At 39.6% G+C, this 19565-nt stretch overlaps 1 protein-coding gene and 1 long non-coding RNA gene across 2 annotated transcripts; both read right to left on the bottom strand.

Moving 5' to 3' along the window:
* Nucleotides 1-742: 742 nt before the first annotated feature.
* On the bottom strand, nt 743-5833 carry kpna7 (karyopherin alpha 7 (importin alpha 8)). Its single transcript, XM_077572118.1, has 12 exons — nt 5691-5833; nt 5468-5611; nt 5305-5384; nt 3648-3816; nt 3424-3523; nt 3197-3279; nt 2978-3064; nt 2105-2281; nt 1796-2029; nt 1529-1711; nt 1310-1456; nt 743-888 (listed from the first exon to the last, which is right to left on the bottom strand). Exons 1-12 carry the CDS (start codon nt 5754-5756, stop codon nt 796-798), a joined length of 1563 nt encoding a protein of 520 aa, XP_077428244.1. The 5' UTR covers nt 5757-5833; the 3' UTR covers nt 743-795.
* Nucleotides 5834-8792: 2959 nt separating this feature from the next.
* LOC144055396 (uncharacterized) lies at nt 8793-17290 on the bottom strand. Its single transcript, XR_013294863.1, has 4 exons — nt 17190-17290; nt 15170-15204; nt 14386-14523; nt 8793-9364 (listed from the first exon to the last, which is right to left on the bottom strand). It is a non-coding gene; the product is annotated as an uncharacterized LOC144055396 (long non-coding RNA).
* Nucleotides 17291-19565: the final 2275 nt, after the last annotated feature.

Genomic DNA, 19565 nt, shown 5'->3' on the forward strand with positions numbered 1-19565 from the left:
GCCCCGATTTCCTTAGTTTTTGGGGGATCGGTGATCAGCTGATTCCTTAAATATAAACTGATATTTTCCTCATCTCATTCCTCAGAGGTCTGAAAAAGTCAACCACTGTCCTCTTCTGCTGAGATGACGAATATGATTTTCATTTCAGAGAACTACTTAATTTGCATTTAAAACAACCCATTTGTATTTTACAGATATTGTTCAATGTTTTCCAATATAATAAGATTGGAACTCTGAAGGTGTACCCTGCTTAGTTTGGAAAAAATTGGGATTGGCAGGTCAGACTTTAAGAGATCAGTGAGTGATCGGCCAGAAAATTGTGACCGGTGCACCCCTAATATTTGCAGTGTGTACACCCTTACTAGACGTGAGAAATTAACTTGGAGCAGGTTTTAATCTGTCACAATTCAAATGGGTGCATATTGGGTGATCAAGGATTTGATGTGAACATGACAAGCTGCTTCTGTGAACACTTAACCTATCCATTATTTGCTGAAAAAAATTGTTTTTTGGTGCTCTGGCAAAAGCAATACAAATGGTACTTTTGTGCTTCAGCCACCACATTCAAAATGGTTCTTACGCTCTGGAACGTCCTTCAGCAAATTGGCCACATGTTGCTGAGAAACAAATTAATGTGCGCCATTGACTTTCAGAAATTGGCACAAAATGAAGATTTGAGTGGGAATGCACACTCCAGACTACTTTTATACAAAAGGATCATTTTCCAAAACATTCAGAGAAGTCAGTTTGTTATGAAAATATTTTATTTATTTATTATTGTAGTAGAACAGCAGTCTAAAATTCAAATGTTTTGTGAGCTTCAGGGGTCTTGAATGCAAAATGATCATCCATCTTTGTGGGCTCACTCGTCAGCCCCTCCATCTCACCCTGTTGGAGAACAAGAGCAACGCAAAATTGGATCAAGCCACAAATTGCTTCACAGAATCCAAGTGTACAGTATTAGAGCCAGCCATCCTGAAGCAGAAACTTCTCAGCTAGTACTTTGGATAACCAATTTTGTATTCTATTTACTTTTCATCAAGCAGCAAAATCCACCCATTTCATGGGGCGGCCATTTTGCCACTTGCTGTCAACTAAATGTGACACCAGTTGCAACTCAGCGTGCGAATGTCACATGACCAAACTCAAATAAGGTGAATCATAATTGGGCAGCATCAGAGCCCTGAGCAACTGATGTCATTTTCAGTTGACAGCAAGTAGCAAAATGGATGTCCCCTGAGATAAAAAATTTTTTTTGCTGCTTAATTCATGTTCCACAAAAGGATTTAGCATTTAGGAATGTACTTACATCCGCAAAGTACTTCTCAATGAGGTTGTGTGCCGTTTGGTACACAGTGTCATTTTTGTGGTTCTGGAGCCTTTCAATGCGATTCAGTCCTCCTAGCTTTTCGACCAGCAGGCTGAGTTTCTCCGTCTCGCCGACTTTCTCTGCTGCCTTAACAGTAAGTCAACAGTGCGAGTTAGACTCCAAGTGATCCTTCCAACTCCGGTGCAGCTTCTCCCTCACCATAAAAATGTTATTGATGGCATCCAATATGACCAGAATGATTTTGGCATCTTTGACTTGCAGAAGGTTGATTATTGCCTCAAGTGCCCCACTATGCACCAACTGGACCACCTGCTCCACAGTGCCCCCACTGGTGAAGTTCGTTACTGCCCACACAGCCTCCCTTGCAGTCTTGAAATCTCCCTTTAGTAGAAACAAAACATGAGCTTTGAAATTTATGACATTTAATCATTTTAAGTGCCGATTCTGTGCCATTTGACCACTTACGTTCCTAAGTAGTTCTACCAAAGGAGGGAGTAGGCCACATGTGATGAGCTGTTGGATTTGCTTACATGGCCCAGCTGCAATGTTTGACAAGACCCAGGCTGCTTCCTTCTGCACATTGGCCTTTGGGTGCCTCATGAGGCAAGGAAGTATGTCAAGAACACCAGCATCAATAGCTGCCTGCGTTTGCAGATCTGAGCCACTCACTATGTTCCCGATGGCACGGAGGGAGGGAGTCTGAAGTACACGGGTCCAACAAAGGATAGTCAACGATTTAATTTACAAATCAAAAGATTTGAAGAATTTGCTCACCACAACACTGAGCTCTTTATGGCTCATGAGCTCCACCAGCCGGCAGACGATGCCAGTTTTGACCACAATAGCGATACGATCATTGTTACCATCCGTCAGGTAGGAGATTGCCCAGCATGCGTCTGACAAGATGTCCTTGTCCGCAAGATGGAGAAACTGGATCAATGCAGGAAGCACCTGCAGGAGTTTAACACTTTAATCCTCACATGAATGAGCCACATATTTATAGCCAGTCAGTCCATGCCAACTGTATCAGTTTCATATTTTTGCACATGTTGGTCATTTAAGTTCATTAATGAAATCCGATATTGAATAGGTCGCTGTACTGTATGTGGTAAATAACTAGAACTGCCAAATTATTAATCACATTTTAGAATTTTGATTAATCGCTAAATTAAAAAGGCTTTTTTAATTAACATTTTTTGCCGCACCTGGTGTTCATTCTTTCGACATTTCATGTTATGAGGAAGCCTTCAACATTTATGAACTACTGCACACTCATCCATGTCTTTTTCTAATTAGTTAATTACTTGCATTATATCAAATGGGGGGAAAAATGACCCCCATATTTTGACAAATATTCTTAATGTCATATGCAAACATTAAATGCATGTCGTCATGTTTATTGCTCAAACAACCTGTGCTACTTTAATGTAGCCATCTGTGGTCAAAATTAAGTGCAATTAATTTTTTTTAATTAGTTAGCACTTTAACAGCCCTAGAAATAACCAAATTCAATATAAAGTTGGGCCTTTATCTGCAATGTAAAGTCAATTGAATCAAAGCCGTGAGATTAGCGATCCATCTTTCCAAATAATTGGAACCATTTCCAAGCACATTTTAGAAAGCTATAGACGAAAGTAACAGACTTGCCTGTTGGATGGCGGACAAGGGTGGAAATGGGTTTTTATTTCGGCACAAGTTTGACAATGTCCACGTGAGGTTGCGTAGATAGCCAACCTGAAAGAAACGAGAATTAGCCCGCAATTTACGCACGAGTCGTCATTATAGGTTAAGGTCTTCCCCAATTCACAACAACAACTGACCAAAAATGGCAACGCACCATGCACAAATGCAAAATAGAAAACTTACAGGCGTTTCTGGGGAGACCCGTGCCAGTAAGGCAGGGATCACATTACACTCAATGAGGAAATCTCTACAAGTTGGGCCATCACCTGCAAGTTATGGTTAGAAATAAATAATGACAGCACTGAAAACTAACAAGCACAAAAAAGCCTAATGTTGCACAAACATTTCAAAGCACTCAAATTCTTACACACTAAATGTATAACACAAGTTGAGTCAATTCAGCACATCACCTGCAATGTTACCAATGGCCCATACAGCTTGTTCACTGATGTGCAAATGTGGTGAGGCCAGCAGAGAAATGAAAAGGGGTACAACGCCATGATCTACCACCTGCGTAGAGAAATTTAAAAAAAATTCTGCTCTATCAAACAAAAAAGTGATTTAAAGAATACAATGTGCCTAAATGTTACATTTGACATTTATTTCACGTTATTCATGCCGTGCCCTCCCTCACCTGTTTTGTATACCAAGAGGTTCCAGAGGCGATGTTTGTCAGCGCCCAAGCTGCTTCAAACTGCAGGTTGGGCTCATCATCCATACACAGGAAGAGCACAAAGCGGGCCAGGAGGCCAGCGTCTACGATCTCCTTTAGGGGAGGGTTAAACTCCTGCGAAAGTAGTTTCCTAAAGAGGTTACCAAAAAGTTAAAAATGGTAAGTTTCATGGGATCCTGCCGGTAGAGCTGGTTGAGGGAAGTTTGTGTTTCCCCTCCTAAGGCAGCTGCCCCCGCGACCCCGACCTCAGATAAGCAGCAGAAGATGGAAGTTTCAAGATTAAAATAGATTGTTGAAAACCAGTTATGGCCAAGCACTACGCAGCAACGGTGCTGTGAGAAATCAGGTTTAGTGAGGAAAAAAAACAATCCAATTTCACAGAATTTTTTTTTTAATGCTCTTTCACTAGATGGCAGAAAGTACAATTAACCCGAGTATGTACCTATTGCTGTTGATGGAACATAATTTGTGATTAACCTGGGCATTATTATAGTTTGATTAAATTCTTGTAATTTTTGCCAAAATCAGGCATTTCCTTTGAAGTGTGATAACTTAGTCATTTATGAATATTTTTTTCACTCTCAACCGCTCAAAATGTTCACTGGCATCAGACCCATATAGTTTTTATTTATTTATTTATTTTAATTCCCCCATGGACAACAATAGCAGTATTTTGCAGATAGATAGAGAGATATAGATAGAGAGAGAGAGATCGATATAAATAAAATAATAATTTGAATATTTCATATGACATAGTTAGAGGCTCAAACAAGTCCATAAGTCATAACAATAGAATTTTTTTTATGCATGCATTTTGTATTCATTTATTAGCCTTTGGCGCCACCTAGTGGATTTGTGTTAACACTCTCAACACACAAATTCCTCCATTTTCATGTTTATGACTCGTCAAAGAAGCGATTGCATCAGTAATCACGGAAAATGCATTACATCAGGTTTACGGCATATCAAAAACTGATTTATAATGGGAGTCAATGAGCCAAAATCGGGCATTATTACAAGAATTTCGTGTAAATCTCTCCCTCCTGTTGGGTAATAATTATAAATTACAGCATGGCTCCAATTTGAACTTCTACAATTTTTAACAATCCTGGTAAAATGTTAGGTCCCTAGTGTATTTTTTTTCAAATTCTTTTTCTTTGATGAAAAACAGAAAAACATAAAAATGCCAGAAAATGAACAAATAACGTCCAGGGGTTAAAATAGATCAATTGTTTTTGTATTCTATACTTGTTTGGTGGTGCATTGCAAAATGTTTCTTGGCTTAAAAGTTAGGAAACACGCCAGGGCATGGACTGCTCATATTTACAATGAGTTTTGCTATTTATCGGATGGCACATTAAATTATAAATATGTCAAGTATTGTATTTAAAAACAGTGTACTGTATTTCTAGAACATCATAGGGCTGCAACTTCCCAAAAAAATAATTATAATAATTTATAGGTCAATTCAAGGTTAGGGACACGTAAATGTTTTTATTTTTAGGCCAGCTACTCGTTAAAAAGCTGTGTATAAAGTATTGATTTAAAAAAAGTTGAGCCACGAGCTTCAACTTTGAGTAATTTATATAAATATATATATGTCAGAAATTTAGCTCACCTGGCAGCCCGGCATCCACGAGTTTGAGCATTCCTACAGTCCGAGTTAACGTCTTTCAGAATTTCCTCAACAGTGCAAACCTACAAAAGACAGCCAAATTAGGCAGTTGCACGAGGCCAACGCTGACCTTCCAATTACGTCAAAGCGTCCACGAGCTCTATACTTTGTCGTCGGAGATGTATGTAGGGGAAAGGGTCTCATCGTCGGGGAGACAGGACAGCGATATGTGCCTTCTCTTCATAAAGTTCTCATTCTTTTGAGCTTTGCGCAGCTCCACGCCCTCCAAAAACCGATTTTCTCGAAGTTTCTGGACACAAATAAAGACAACACGAGAGCCTCATCGTGACGTTGTTATGCGCTCACTCCAATGATAAATTCAAACTTACGGTCACATCCTTCCCCTTGTACTTGAATTTACTGATGCGCTCCTTGGGGGTATTTTTGGTGGGCATTGTCTATGACGCTGGTTCGTCGTCCTACAACACTTCAACGAGCTACAATGTGAGTGGCATTGGGCACATTTTTATAGTGAAATAGCTGCAGCTGGTGTACTCAATCAACTAATTAACGTGGTGCCTGATTGGCCCCATGGAGTAAGCGGCCGTAAAAGCAGCCAATCAAATTTACTATCGGTAGCTTGTTAGGTAACCGTGCTAAAGTCAATTGTTTTCATTGTAAATACGTCTGATTTTTCTTTACTTACATCAACTGTTACTGTTTGGATTGTGAGCTGTTGTGAGCCGCCACACTACATCTATCGGACGATAGATGGCAGCATAACACAACCGAGTCCTAGAGCAACCTGATTTTTTTTATTTTCATCATTGATTTTTAAATGGTAGAATGGGCCAGCTAGAGGTCAATTTCTCATTTATAATTTGTATGTTTTATAGCTAATTACATTACAACTCATTAAAGGCAGTGAAATAGTGGTTGGTTAGCAGCTCTGCATCACAATTAAGAGGTTACATGGTTAAAATCTCAGCTTCAGCCTTCCTATATGTCCCTTTTCGCCTTCCAGCCACCTTCCAAAATATTCATTTTATTTACAATAAATTTACACTTATTTGAAGATAAATAAATATGAAATAAATAGATTACAATGAACCGTTTCTATAGAAAACAGCTAAATTAGTGCAACAAATTAAGGTTAATAAGGTTAGGGAACACATTGGGTCATATGTGGCCATATTTGGCCCACCCCTGACCTAGACCCGCCTTTGCATGCATGACAGTGACGGAAGTCTGTCCTGTACCCCTGTGCTCAGGAAATGTTGAGCAATAGGAACTGTTGTGCTCCTGTGTTCATTTTTGAGTTACTTTTAGCAGACGGCAACGACCCCAAATTACATAAATCACAACTGGTTTTGCCAATACTTTATTGGAAGTATGTTTTTAGCAGTAATGTATAAGGTTTACATTTTTATTAAGAATCTCTTGATGCACAATGCAAGTCTAGTTGTTGGAAATTATAAGGAGATGGGCTGGACAAGTGTTTGCATTTTCGCAGACACACACCTCGGTATAGTTAAAAACACATTGTTTTTGCTTTGTGCCGTTGTGGGCATGAACACAGCCGACTTGGTTCGCTGCCAATCAAAGCAGCGCCTCTCATCCCCTTTAGATTCAGTCCTAGCCTACTTTCAGCCACCAAATTCTCAGGTGTGCCGCACCGGGTACATCAAAGGAAGCGCCCTCAGTACACCAGAACACCCATATGGTGCAGAGTGGTCTGCCAAATTCTCAAATGTGCAAAACGTGACCTGCACCGGCACAAAAATTAAAACGTGCCGGTTTTTATGCTCGAGCGCAGCTGTGCCATTTATGAAAATAAAGCCCCTTCGTCTTGCTCTTTCTTTTTTGAATGTACAGTTTTGGCATCAGAGACTAACACAGAAATGTAATACTGTATACAGTATTATTAATGTTCTAATTATCTATTACATGACTTTTCTGTCATTATTTCTTTCCATCTTCATTCCCCCTTCTTGACTTGCTGCCACCCCCACCCTCTTACATGGTTTCTAGATCAACTTGAGGTGTTTATGGGAAATCATTACTGCAGATCGAGCTGCATCAGTACATTCTGCATGCACACATACCGAAACCAGCACATAATAGGCACACACTGCAATTGTGAGAGTGAAGGGATGTTGAACACACTTCAGTATGCGAAGGAGAAATGGTTGGCAAAGTACTGTGATGTGTTTGTCATACACTGTATATGAAAAGTTGACTCTTTACGCAATTTTTTATTTTTGATATAAAATAATACTCAAGTACACAGTATACAAAGAAAATCCGGATTTTTATGTAAATAAATTGGGAAATCACTTAACTGTGCAACAAAAATAATTAAGGCTGCATGAATTTGCTCCTATTTAATGGAATACTTTGCTTATGTTGTTTGTGCTTAAACAGTATTCATTCGTGGCACAGCTTGACTTGGCAAAGTCTGCCCACTGATAATGGCAAAACCAAAAGCTGTCAATCTGGAAAATCACAGCCTAATGAGTTTGAAAGAACTATAATTTGAATTATTTGTACTTGTTATAAACTCCTTTTTATATTTTATATTTTTATGTACTTTCTCAATTCCACATTTTTATTTTTTTCCGAGCTGAATTGTACAGAATGAGTATATTGTCTGTAAAAATGTAGCTTTTTTTCCACCCTTGATTTGCAGGTTTTTAAACATTTGCCTTCGCCCTCATTTCACTTTCGTTCTTCACCATAGATTCAATACACACTATTAATATTTCATGCTGCCCCTTCAATGCCTGCTTGCCAATAATTGTGACAGCACATACTATAGGGTCAATCCATCAAAGTGACCAGCGTGTGTGTGTGTGTGTGTGTTTCTGCTAGCAGTTTGAAAAACACTGTGCGGCTCAACAGCTGAGGGATCCAAGTAAGCCGTTTTTCATTTTCATTGAGTCACATTCACAATAACATACACACGGGACATGCAATATTTCAAAAATAACACAGATTTCCACTGACAAGTATTACAGTAATGCCATTTGATGAGTCAGTAGCATGCTGGTAAATTTACATCAAACTATTTAAAGTGTCTGACATCTTACATGATATGTAGACAATTTAAAACATATTTTGAATGCAAGTTGTGTTCAGTTTCAAACGGTATGATCTTTGTAGTGTTCCAATTTTCAAGTACCTTTGTGTATTCATGAATGTCAGTGCAAACTAAACAGGAAGGAGAATTATATTGCCATCTTAACGCCCAGCAGATGTGTAGTGCAGAGGCGTTACACTTACTGCTGTTTGTGAACGTAGTAAAAAATGCAATGAACAGGTTTCCCTTCATTGCCCTTCAAGTAGCCAAGACAAACTATCATCATCATGCAAGTGGCAGGCTTGTTATTCTGCACGTGGGCTTTCAAAGCAACTCAGCCATTCTGGCACTTTGGTGACGTGCAGTAAAAAGTGAGAGGCGACAGTGTAGTGAGCTTTAGTTCTGGTGTTGATTTTATTTATTTTTATTTATTTGCAAACAAGCGGGTGGCTGGATTTGACACTGTTTACTGATGCTGCTGAGCGAACTTGGTGAACAGAACATTTGGACAAAAGATGGAGGGCCTTCAGCATTGCGTCTTTCACGAGTGGCAAGTCGCTAAAAATGGAGTAGTCAGGTGTCCCAAAACTTAATTTTCACATGTTCACACTGACAGGAAAGGAAATCAAAGCAGCGTAGAGGTCAATAAGGAGGGGGAGCTTCAAAGCTGAATATGGAGTTCAGTGCTGAGACAGGGACCACCACACAGACAATGATGGGCTCCATAGACAGAAAGCAAATACACATGACACACACGCACACACTTTTTTTCACGTGGGGAGCATGGGGTGGCGTTGATGACAACAATAACATCCTTCATTCCTGTTGTGAGTCCATGAGTCAGGCAGGCAGCTGGCTTCCAGGCAAGAGGAGGACTCGGGGGCTTTAAGGGTGACTTGGAGGGTGGAGTGATTGTTGTTGGGGTGCTAGCATGTATCAAGTGTACCCCCCTACATGGGCATCCTATTCACCTGCTGCCCAGGCCTGGGGGAAAACACAGACAGACTTGGTAATACTAGAAGGTCTTGACAGCTTAGAGATGAAGGAAAGATGGTTTTGGGGGGGAAAATTCTGAGTACATGAGCTAGATATCCTTCCCTGAACCACATGCTGCTTACCGCTAACTAGCATGAGTGGTAGGCTACTGTTTTTGATATGTTAGTTTGTTGAGAATGATTATTGATTATACAAAAAAAGGGGGTGGTGCTGATGTTAAAGAAGAACGCATTCTATTTTGCTGTCAAAAAGTAGCATGCTTACTAACATTAGGAAATCAAACCAAGACAAAATATTTCATATTTTTTCCTCTCAGATTCAATACAACTCTGCACACCTCCTTTATGTAAGGCTGTGCTAACGTGAAGGAAGCTATATGGTGTGTTTTGATTGAAGAATAAGTTTTTTATTTGGACATTTATGATCGTTTTATTCTCATTATTATATGTACAGTCCTTTGTTACAGCTGCGACTGTTGCGGAAGCAGTACATATTTTAAATAACTGAGTTGAGTTGCTTTTGGCTTCTTTCGGCGTTAAAACAACACCGATGGAAGAATTCTTGTGTGCGTGTGTGTGTGTGTGTACTTGTACATAACACATTGTGAGGACAAAAATACGCCTTTAACCAACAGATTGAGGACATTTTTGTGAAGTGAGGACATTTTGGCCGGTCCTCACAACTCAAGACCTCTTTTTGAGGGTCAAGACTTGGTTTTAGAGTTTAGGTTTGAATTGGGTAATGGTTGAGGTTAGGATAAGGAATAGGGGTAGGCAATCATTGTTGATGGTTGGGGTTAGGGGGAGGGGCTAGAAAATGCATTATGTCAATGAGATGGCCCCACAAAAATAGTAAAGCAAACCTGTGTGTGTGTGTGTGTTTGTTAAGTGCAAGAAAGATAGACATGGAGATTGCAAGTGCTGAGGATAGAATGGCAAAGTATAGACATCAAACAGCAGTGAAGAGAGAAACAGCTGGTCAGTGTGTGTGTGTGCGTGTGTTATGCATAAACACACCTTCAAAGATGTTCCTAATGTGGTGGCCCACCTGACTTCAAGCATCATCCGTATGGGAACACTATTACACAGTGCATAGAGCAACTGATCTTGTCTCTGTGCTTCCAAGCCATATGCAAAACACACCTGTCACGGTGTCGTTGCGGTTTGTGTGTGCGTGTGGATGTGTGTGCGAGAATGTGTACACACGGCGATAAATCACAGGTTGTGTGGATGTTCCTGTCCTAACATGCGCAGGCTCTGTGCTTCACAGCTGGGCAGCTTCAACATGGATTCAGCCTCTCAGATGGACGATCAAAATAATAATCAAAATAACAGGTGTATTTGTCACATATGATGCTTGCTAGGTGATGTGCTTGGAATTTGGATCAAATATGGTCTCGTTTCAACATTGTTGTGGATGTTCTGAAATGTTACAAGCCTTTTGTCAACTTTTACTTGCATCTGAGACCTCCTTCTCTCTCCACAGTCTTTGAACAACATGAGGGCCTGAGTGGCTATTCTTTAGTGACACATGTGCACATCTTTACATCAGTGGTCCCCAACCTTTTCCCCCCACCGTGGACTGGTCCATACAAGTCCATAACTTTTGCATACCTTTGTGTGGGACAAGGGCAACAACAACACTAATATGGTCACTAAGGTACTACATGGTAATGCTTATCATGAATGATATCATACAAGGGGTATTTTCAGTATAGACCAAATAAATGTGTAAGTTGTCACATTATATGGGGTAAGATGTCACATTAAATTTTGCAACTAATAAAACAAGGACCTGTTTATTTTGTTCTTAGGAACTTCTGGTGTATAGGTCATTGCTCTTAGCCTCAAATGCCCGTTTTGCTTCCCTTAAACTGGACATTTTAGATTAAATTGAATTTTAAAAAATGAAGCATTTCAGTTAATCCATCCATGGATGGATGGATGGTTCATCATGAAACTTAAACCAGTCCTGACATTTGGGCATACTGTAGTTCAAACAGCTGGAAAATCCATTATTAAATAACGAAACAGAACATGGCAAATTAATTTCCTCACTCTTCAGACTGTATCATTTGAAGAACAATTCTGGCATACGTAAACAGAGTTGCCAGAGGTGCCTTTTTCATTGGCCCATTCTTCGCATATGTGACAACAAACCCAAAAAATGACTGAGACAAGTTGCCCCAAATTAGCATGATGGCTAATTCTTGATCTAGTTTAAAGTTATGAATATATCTTTATTTTATTATTATTTTTTTTTTAGAAAAAAAAACTCAAGGCCAGCAAATTTAAAAGAAAAAGAAAAAAAATCCCAATCGAAATTCTAATCTGTACACGATCATTGATATGTCAAGATTTGTTTTGTATTTTTCATAAATCTGTTTACTGAAAGAAAAAACCCTCAAAAAGGTTATTTCGGGCTGCGTAGCTCTTTCTCAGGAACACACATAAATCTCTACGCACTGCAATAACTGTTCAGTCATCATCTTAACACAGGTGTACAGCATGTCTATGATTGTAGATTTTTTAAGAAGAAGGAAAATAAATGGCCTTTTAATGTAATTTCTTCCTAGGGTGGCCCTAAGAATCCCACGTGCAACCTGAATTAACTAACATTAAGTCGGAAAAGGGCCAAATGATCTCCGTCAAATCACAGCGGAAGACCTGAGTCAGCAAACCAAGTTAGTATTGATCCCAAAATGGACATAATCAATTCAACTCCAATTGAATTGACATCAAGTCAAGGGAAACGGCATTTCAACAACAGCAGACGCGTTCTTCTCCTTCACCATTGATGCTATGTCAGAGACACATTTGTCATGTCAAGACCTTCAGGGGAATTCCTGATGAATATTCAATAAAAATCTATTATTTGCTTCTCCCCGGTTAATTCCACTGCACCACAGTTCTCATGTTTGTTCTTGTTGCACGTCAGTAAATGGTTGGCGCAGTGCAGAGTCACCTGGGGTGTCACTGGGTGTTTATGATGACTCCTCCGTCTACACTATATGGATTGTGCAGGCACACGTATGACCACAAAATGCTGTTCTATTGATTTGCTAATCTAGTGGTGTGTGGAATTGTAAGGCTGTTTGGTTAAAATCATTACCCCTCCCACAAGATATTGAGAGTGGGTAGAAAAGAGGGCACATACTGCACATTACTGCACAAATCTTTACCCCTCGTTCTCCTCCCTTTTCCCTACTTATGCACACACTGCAGAGAGGAGTGTTTTGCAGTCTTTGCTGAGGTCAATATTGCTTGGCGAGTGATCTATTGACAGTGGGAGTGTGTGAGAGATGAGTTCAATACACTTCAATTTAGCTTCACTTGCTTTAATTACTTCCACTCAGTTTGAGAGGCAGAGAGAGAGAGAGAGAGAGAGAGAGAGAGAGAGAGAGAGAGAGAGAGAGAGAGAGAGAGAGAGAGAGAGAGAGAGAAGCGTGTGTAGGGTAGGGTAGGCTGGCCGTAATCATGTTAGACAAGTGTATTGTGGACAATAAAATTAGTGACATTAATGAATTCAGCATCTGTTGAGTATTTGGGAGCATCCGACAGACTTTATGACTTTATTTGACATGTATAGTTTTATTTAACGTTGTTGACCAACCCTATTGAAAACTTTCAAGTGATGATGATCATGTAATAGTGACTTTTTGTAATGTCAGTTGAACTATTTAATGTTCTTTGTGGGGGTTCATTGCAAACGGCTTGTTAGTTTTGCAGGTGTATATAGTAATTTCAACAAAATGTAATTTATTAGAATAATATAGGGATTCGTGGTTAGCACATACGCCTCACAATACACAGGTAATGCTGAGTAATATTTCTCCGATGGCACATTTTATTAATCAAGAAAAAAAATGGAGTGGGCCTTAACATCCTTGGGACCCTTATAGAAAGTATTCCTTTTTTCTCAAAACTGCATTTACTTGGGTTATTTTTGTCCAATAATTACACTTGTTTGGTGATCTTAAATATTTAAGTGGGAAATTATGTAAAAATAAATATATAAATAATCATTTCAATTGAGACAGTGATAAGAGGGCAATTACTTTTTAGGAGCACTTTTGTGATTTCAGGGTTCGGAGAGCTGAGTTGAAGACCATAGTCAGTCTGCAATTGGCTTTTTCACCCAGCATGTTAAATAACTGTTGATGATAAAAAAAAAAGGCTTTAAATAATGTGGAGCGGTGTTCATATTGTTGACGTGCTATATTTAACAGCTATGACAGAAATATATCTATGCACCGCTTTTATCGTTAATTTCCCTTTCCGGTTCTGTGGATCTCATCGTAGTTTTCCTTTTTGACAAGATTAGTACTCCCCTGGGGTGGAATCACCAAAAAAAGAAAAAGAAAGAAAATATGTTCATCTTGTTTGCAGAGACATGCGGGAAGGATCACATGATGCAATGTGGTAGTTTGCGCTCTGATGGCTTGCGTGATGTTAAAGGCATATTTTTCTGAAAATTCAGGGATTTTTGACTTTCGAGCATCCTCCTTTAGAAGTTGTATAGGTCTAATACAAAATGATGATACTTTTGACGTTTGGAATTCTGATTAGCCTAGCGCAATAGTGATTAGCATGTCACTACACTGTGTTAAGTTCGCATCTGTTCCTGCCTTCCAAAAAAACATGTAGGCTATGACGGATTAAAAGAAGACACTAACTTTCCCATAGGTGTGAATGTAAGTGCGAAGGGTTAGCCAAATTAGGCTATATATCATTCAAATGTACAGTATATGAGACATATCTAAAGGTAAAGTCACTCTTGGTCTCTCAGGAGTCATGAGAGGTCAAATCATTTGTTAGTCAAAAGCCGTAGATCTTGTTGTGAGCTTTGGGCAAGAGGTTTGTTTTGTCTGAATCCACCACAGCTGAGTCACTCGCGCCATTAATCTCACGCACGGCGAGGCGATGAACGACAGCGCGCGTGTGATGTTGCATGTGTGCGCACGTGTGTTGTCGACCGCAGGAGGATGGCCCGCGTTTGGAGATACGTACCAGCAGGGATCACCTCCACACCTGCACGCCTTTTGACAACAACAAAAACCCCTCAGCCATTTCATGCACACGAGCACATGCTCCTTCGTACACACATCTCGCCGTTGATGGGATCGTGTCGGAAATGTGTTGACAGCTCTGAAGAATTAAAAACGACATTGCAGGGATTATTGGATGATATACTCAACTACAGAATCAAAGGCATTTCAATAAAGATAAATAATAGTGGTAATCCCCTTTAAATCTTGAAGAGGATATATTATGGGAAAGTGACTTTTTAATTGCTTGTATGCAAATAAATAAATAAATAAAAGGGTCTAGGAAGTGCCTGCCTAACCATATAATGTCTAATTACACAAAAAAATGGTCTAGGAAGTGTGTACCTAACCATAAAATGTCTAATTACACACCCAATTAAATCTTTTGTGAAAGGCCGATAATCAAAAATGTGTCTGTGCGTGAACAGTTTGGAATTTTTCCGGATTGTGTTTCTCCGCCCATGACTTGCCATGACTTATTATTAATAACTTTATTCTTCACACCTTATGCACCACAACGCTGCTCAACAAATTTTTGCATTGCCAGTAGTTTCTAGGCAGAATTTATAGGGCAGCCTTATAGATTTGCATATCCGGTCTCACCCAGTTTGTTGTTTGAGTGCATTAATTCATTTAGTGCATGTTTTCACAAAAATCTAATCACTCAAAAGTTTTCGCATTATACTACAGTATGTTTGTGTTGCATGTCAGTCAAAATCCCCAAAATAATAGGCTGGATCACTCACTTGTATATAGAGCAGTAAATAGTAAGTTTGTCCCTCTGGTTCATCACAAATCCGTCGTCCGTAACAACAGCCATGTGCAAAAAAAAAAAAAGACAAAGAAAGAAAAAAATATTTAGTTTTATAGTTTTACAGTTGGAGCTACTTGGTATTGAGTGGAGCTGAGCAAATCTCACATGCAAGCGTACCTGTAATCTCACAACTCTAAAACGAATTACTTCAACCTTGGCTGCATAATTTGCATGGCCAAGAAGTCATTGTTCATCCACAGTCGGTGTTTCATTAAATAAAATATAAACTATACAGAACATTACCCAACACATTCATAATACAGCAGGAACAAGTCTAAATAAAAAGCAACATTTTGCTGAGCTTTACTTCACTAGATATTGTCTTTTTCTTTGTCGTTGCTTTGCTTTTGTTTTTTACTATATCAAAGTCAACTTGAGGGATGGGCAACTTATATGAAGGTTTCATCAACACTACCAGGGGACAGAGGCGGTTCAGGCTGGATCTGCAACTAGGCAGTCTCTCTCTTCTATGAATCAAGAACAGAGCCGCATGAATTTTAAAATGACAGATTGACGATTATAATGCAGTTCGGCTTGAAATATTGATGTATTGATGATGAGGGAAGGCTGTCCCGAATGTTGAAGATATGAAGATTGCCATATGACGGCCGCTCAAAACACCTTGATGCAGTTCGTTGAATGTGTGTCTAACTGTTGGGTTGCATTTGTGTTGCACACTGCAAACTTGAAACCATGACTGTGATATTCTTAGCGATGTCATGTACATGTCGCACTTCTCCCAGACTACAACATAAAGGTATACGGTGGCGTTTTTGCCTTAGAGGCATAAAATAACGTGAAAACACTACAGATATCGTGTAGTGTATTCAAATTAGGATATCTTATCAAGTGGTAACGTAAGATAGCCGCCGGTGGCTTCACTTTGGCATGTAAACTGTTCTTCCTTTTATAAGTTTCCTTCTTTAGTGTCGCAATGTGTTCTTTGCCATCCAGTGGTGAACAGTGGAATTACAACTCAGAGCTAAAGTAGTAAAGAAGGCGTATGAGTAACGTTCAAAAATCATTGGAGCGGCCACTCCTAGCTGCCCATCCCTGGTCTACTTCTACCCCATGCATTGATTCGCTAGCTAACAGCCAATCAGAGTGATCAATTGTGACCGATGGTCCATGCTATTTTGCATACTGCGATAGATGGCTCATTCATTCAAATAAGAATGTTTTTTAACACAACTCTCTTAATTCCTCACAATTCTATTTGATTTGCGCCTTCTTGTATTATGTGTTGACACGATGGAATTTTGTGCATTTCATTTCATGATGAATCATCAACGTATAAAATACACATTAGAAAGAATTACTCCGCCACCCCAATCATGCCAGTCATATTCCTTAATGGCGGCTTGCCTGCTGGATCCACTATGGGCGATCTAACATTTGATGGAAAACCCCACAGAGGACTGCACCACAAATAATCAGGGGAAAGAGGCGGGGCACTACACGCTCACACACATGCATGTGCGCACACACGCACACAAGCCCTCACACATCAGTCAGACATGCCTCTGGTCAGGAGAACCCCTGGCTCACCTTCACACAGATTCATAGATCACACACACACTCTGGCGCACACACACACACACGCACTGTCTCTCTCTTTTGCTCTTGCGAACGCACACTTATATTATGCACACACAAAGAAGTTGTGCTGACATGAATCTATGCAGTCACTTTGACTCACATAAACATGCCTCCCTCTTCTCAGCGTGCGCACGCACACACACACACACTTCAAAGGAAGATTGCAGCATGACAGGCTGCAACACTTCGAACCCACATGCAGCGTTACTGTTGGTAATTCCTCCACTCACAAAGCCACCTGTTTCTTGCAAACCTTCAAGCCATTCCTTCCTCACTCTGTCCTGGTTTGAACAGCAACATATACACAAACACACACATGCTGGTACTCAGCCATCTTTCTGAGGTCGTCTCACCGCACACTGCGAACCCCTATCAGAGGATTACATCCAATTGGACTTTATTCCTAATGTTACCGCTGCTTCTAAACTGACACAATGTTCCCCCTGTTTCTAAAGGTTGGTTTTACATCAAAGGAGATCTTTCTCTCTCTCTCTCGCTCTCTCTCTCTCTCTCTCTCTCTCTCTCTCTCTCTATATATATATATATATATATATTCAAGTAACCCCTAACCGGCGCAAAACAACATCTTTTTGGAAATAAAAAGATGTTACATAAAAAAAAGAAAGAAATAATGAAATTAATTATAGATTTGTGCACTCTCAAATATAAATAACTATCTTAATTTTAAATAAAGTTTTGAAATGATTGACAGATGATGCTAGGTGGCATGTGACAGGTTGGGTCAAACCATTCTGCAATGGGGCGACTCGGGAAGTTGAATAACATTTATTTTATGAACTTACATTTACATGTATTTGCATAAATTATAAATGATTTTTTTAAAGCATTTTTGCATGGAATTTAATTATTCTTTTAAACTCTCCCGTACCCACTGGAGTACCGTCAAATACCCACAGGGGTGCACGTAGGCCTACCCCCATTTGCAAAACACTGTTCTAAATCACTGAACATACAGTATTATACTGATGATACCAAATTGTAAACACTGAATGAGAAAGAAGCTGAGAACAATCATCCTGATGAAATTCTGGCAACAATTGTACTCAATGTCCTTGTTCATGGGACGGCAATGAAGAGAGAAGAGTCCAACCCAATTTGAGCAGCTTTTCTTTGGCCAGCATTCTCAAGAAATTGAGATGAAAGAACAGGACTTTTTTTTTTCTTATTGAACAAAATTTGACATACAAAATATTGTTCTGAAAATACTGTTCTACTGGTTGTAATAAAGTGCATTTTCATTTTGGTAGAATTGAAAGATTACTAAACAAGGGTGGGAAGCAGCTGCTCTTTTTCTCACAGCAATTAGAAGCAATTATTGGTGACATGGGCAATGCCAGCTGACTCCACGAAAACAGAAAGTGTATCAAATGTTGCCTGTGATGTGAACAAAGACCTCTTGCCAGGAAGACACAAAGACAAGGTTTTGGAGACTGGTTCAAAGTGAATTTGTATTATTTTTCGTTAAGAGTCTGTGTTTTTATGAATGCCGTTCATATTTGTGATGGAAATTGGTGGAGGTTTCAAGAAATATGTTTTAGCAATTATGGAAAAATGACCAAAAACGGTAACATTCTCTTGGCAGTGTGAGGGTATCAGGCCTCGCTATGTGGCTAAAGGTGAGATCAGTCAGTCAGTAGATATTTTCCTGTCAGCATCTTCATCAACCCTTTGGGGATTATTATCCTCTATCAAAGCAAGAACCTTACTCAAAAGAGTATCAGACACATGGAAGTCAACCTTAAACATTTCTTGACAATAATATGTTATAGTAAGTGACCTTACTAGTCCAAACATGACATTCTGATTAATATTACATTTGTGGAATAAGAGTTATGAACCAAAATCCATCTCAGGTGGCGGCCATTTTGCCACTTGCTGTCGACTGAAGATGACATCAATGTTGCTCAGGTCTCAGGTGACAACCAATCACAGCTCACCTGTTTTCTGAAGCTGAGCTGTGATTGGTTGTCACCTGAGACCTGAGCAACATTGATGTCATCTTCAATAAATGGCCGTCCCCTGAGATGGATAAAAACGGCTGGATTTTGCTGCTTAATTTATATTCCACGAACACAATATTTAACAGAATACCATATTTAGACCAGTGAGGTTACATAGAACAGGTCAAAATTCAGATTGATAGATGATGCATTTGATCAGAATTATGAAACCAAGAGGGGAAGTATAATGCCTTGTGGTTACACGCCTGCCTCATAGTTCTGAGGTTCGCTGTTTAAATCTTAGCTCAGGCCTTCCTGACTGGAGTTTACAAGTTCTCACTTGCGTGGGTTATCTCTGCATGGGCACTCCAGCTTCCTCCCGCATTCCAAAAACATGCACGTTAGGTTCATTGAACACTCAGAATTGTCCAATGTGAGCGGAAATGACTGTCAATATCTGACTCGTGATTTATTGGCAAGTAATCCAGGTTGTACCCACGACCCTGATGAAGACAAGCACTATAGAAAACGGTTTGATGGATGGATCGCGGTTGATGATTCACACCCTGAGCTTCTTGACTGAGGCAGACGAGCTTCAAATCAGCAATCATTTTAAATGTTTTGTGGGTCACAGATGCCCACAAAATTCCATTCAAGATTCAAAATGATCATTTTTTTCATTGGCCATTTGGTAATGCCTCAACATTATGATGCAAAAACATGATCATTCCTTTAGCAACCAAAAGTTTAAATGATAATGAAATACTC

Source organism: Vanacampus margaritifer, chromosome 7 (assembly GCF_051991255.1).
Source record: "Vanacampus margaritifer isolate UIUO_Vmar chromosome 7, RoL_Vmar_1.0, whole genome shotgun sequence".
NCBI classification, from domain to species: domain Eukaryota; kingdom Metazoa; phylum Chordata; class Actinopteri; order Syngnathiformes; family Syngnathidae; genus Vanacampus; species Vanacampus margaritifer.

Excerpts from the sequence above, each read along its gene's own strand:
- kpna7 (XM_077572118.1), bottom strand. The coding sequence starts at position 5,756 with ATGCCCACCAAAAATACCCCCAAGGAGCGCATCAGTAAATTCAAGTAC. Across the intron at positions 1,457-1,528 it reads CCATCAATAACATTTTTATG|GCAGCAGAGAAAGTCGGCGA; the intron begins GTGAGGGAGAAG and ends CTTACTGTTAAG. Across the intron at positions 889-1,309 it reads TTGAGAAGTACTTTGCGGAT|GGTGAGATGGAGGGGCTGAC; the intron begins GTAAGTACATTC and ends GTTCTCCAACAG.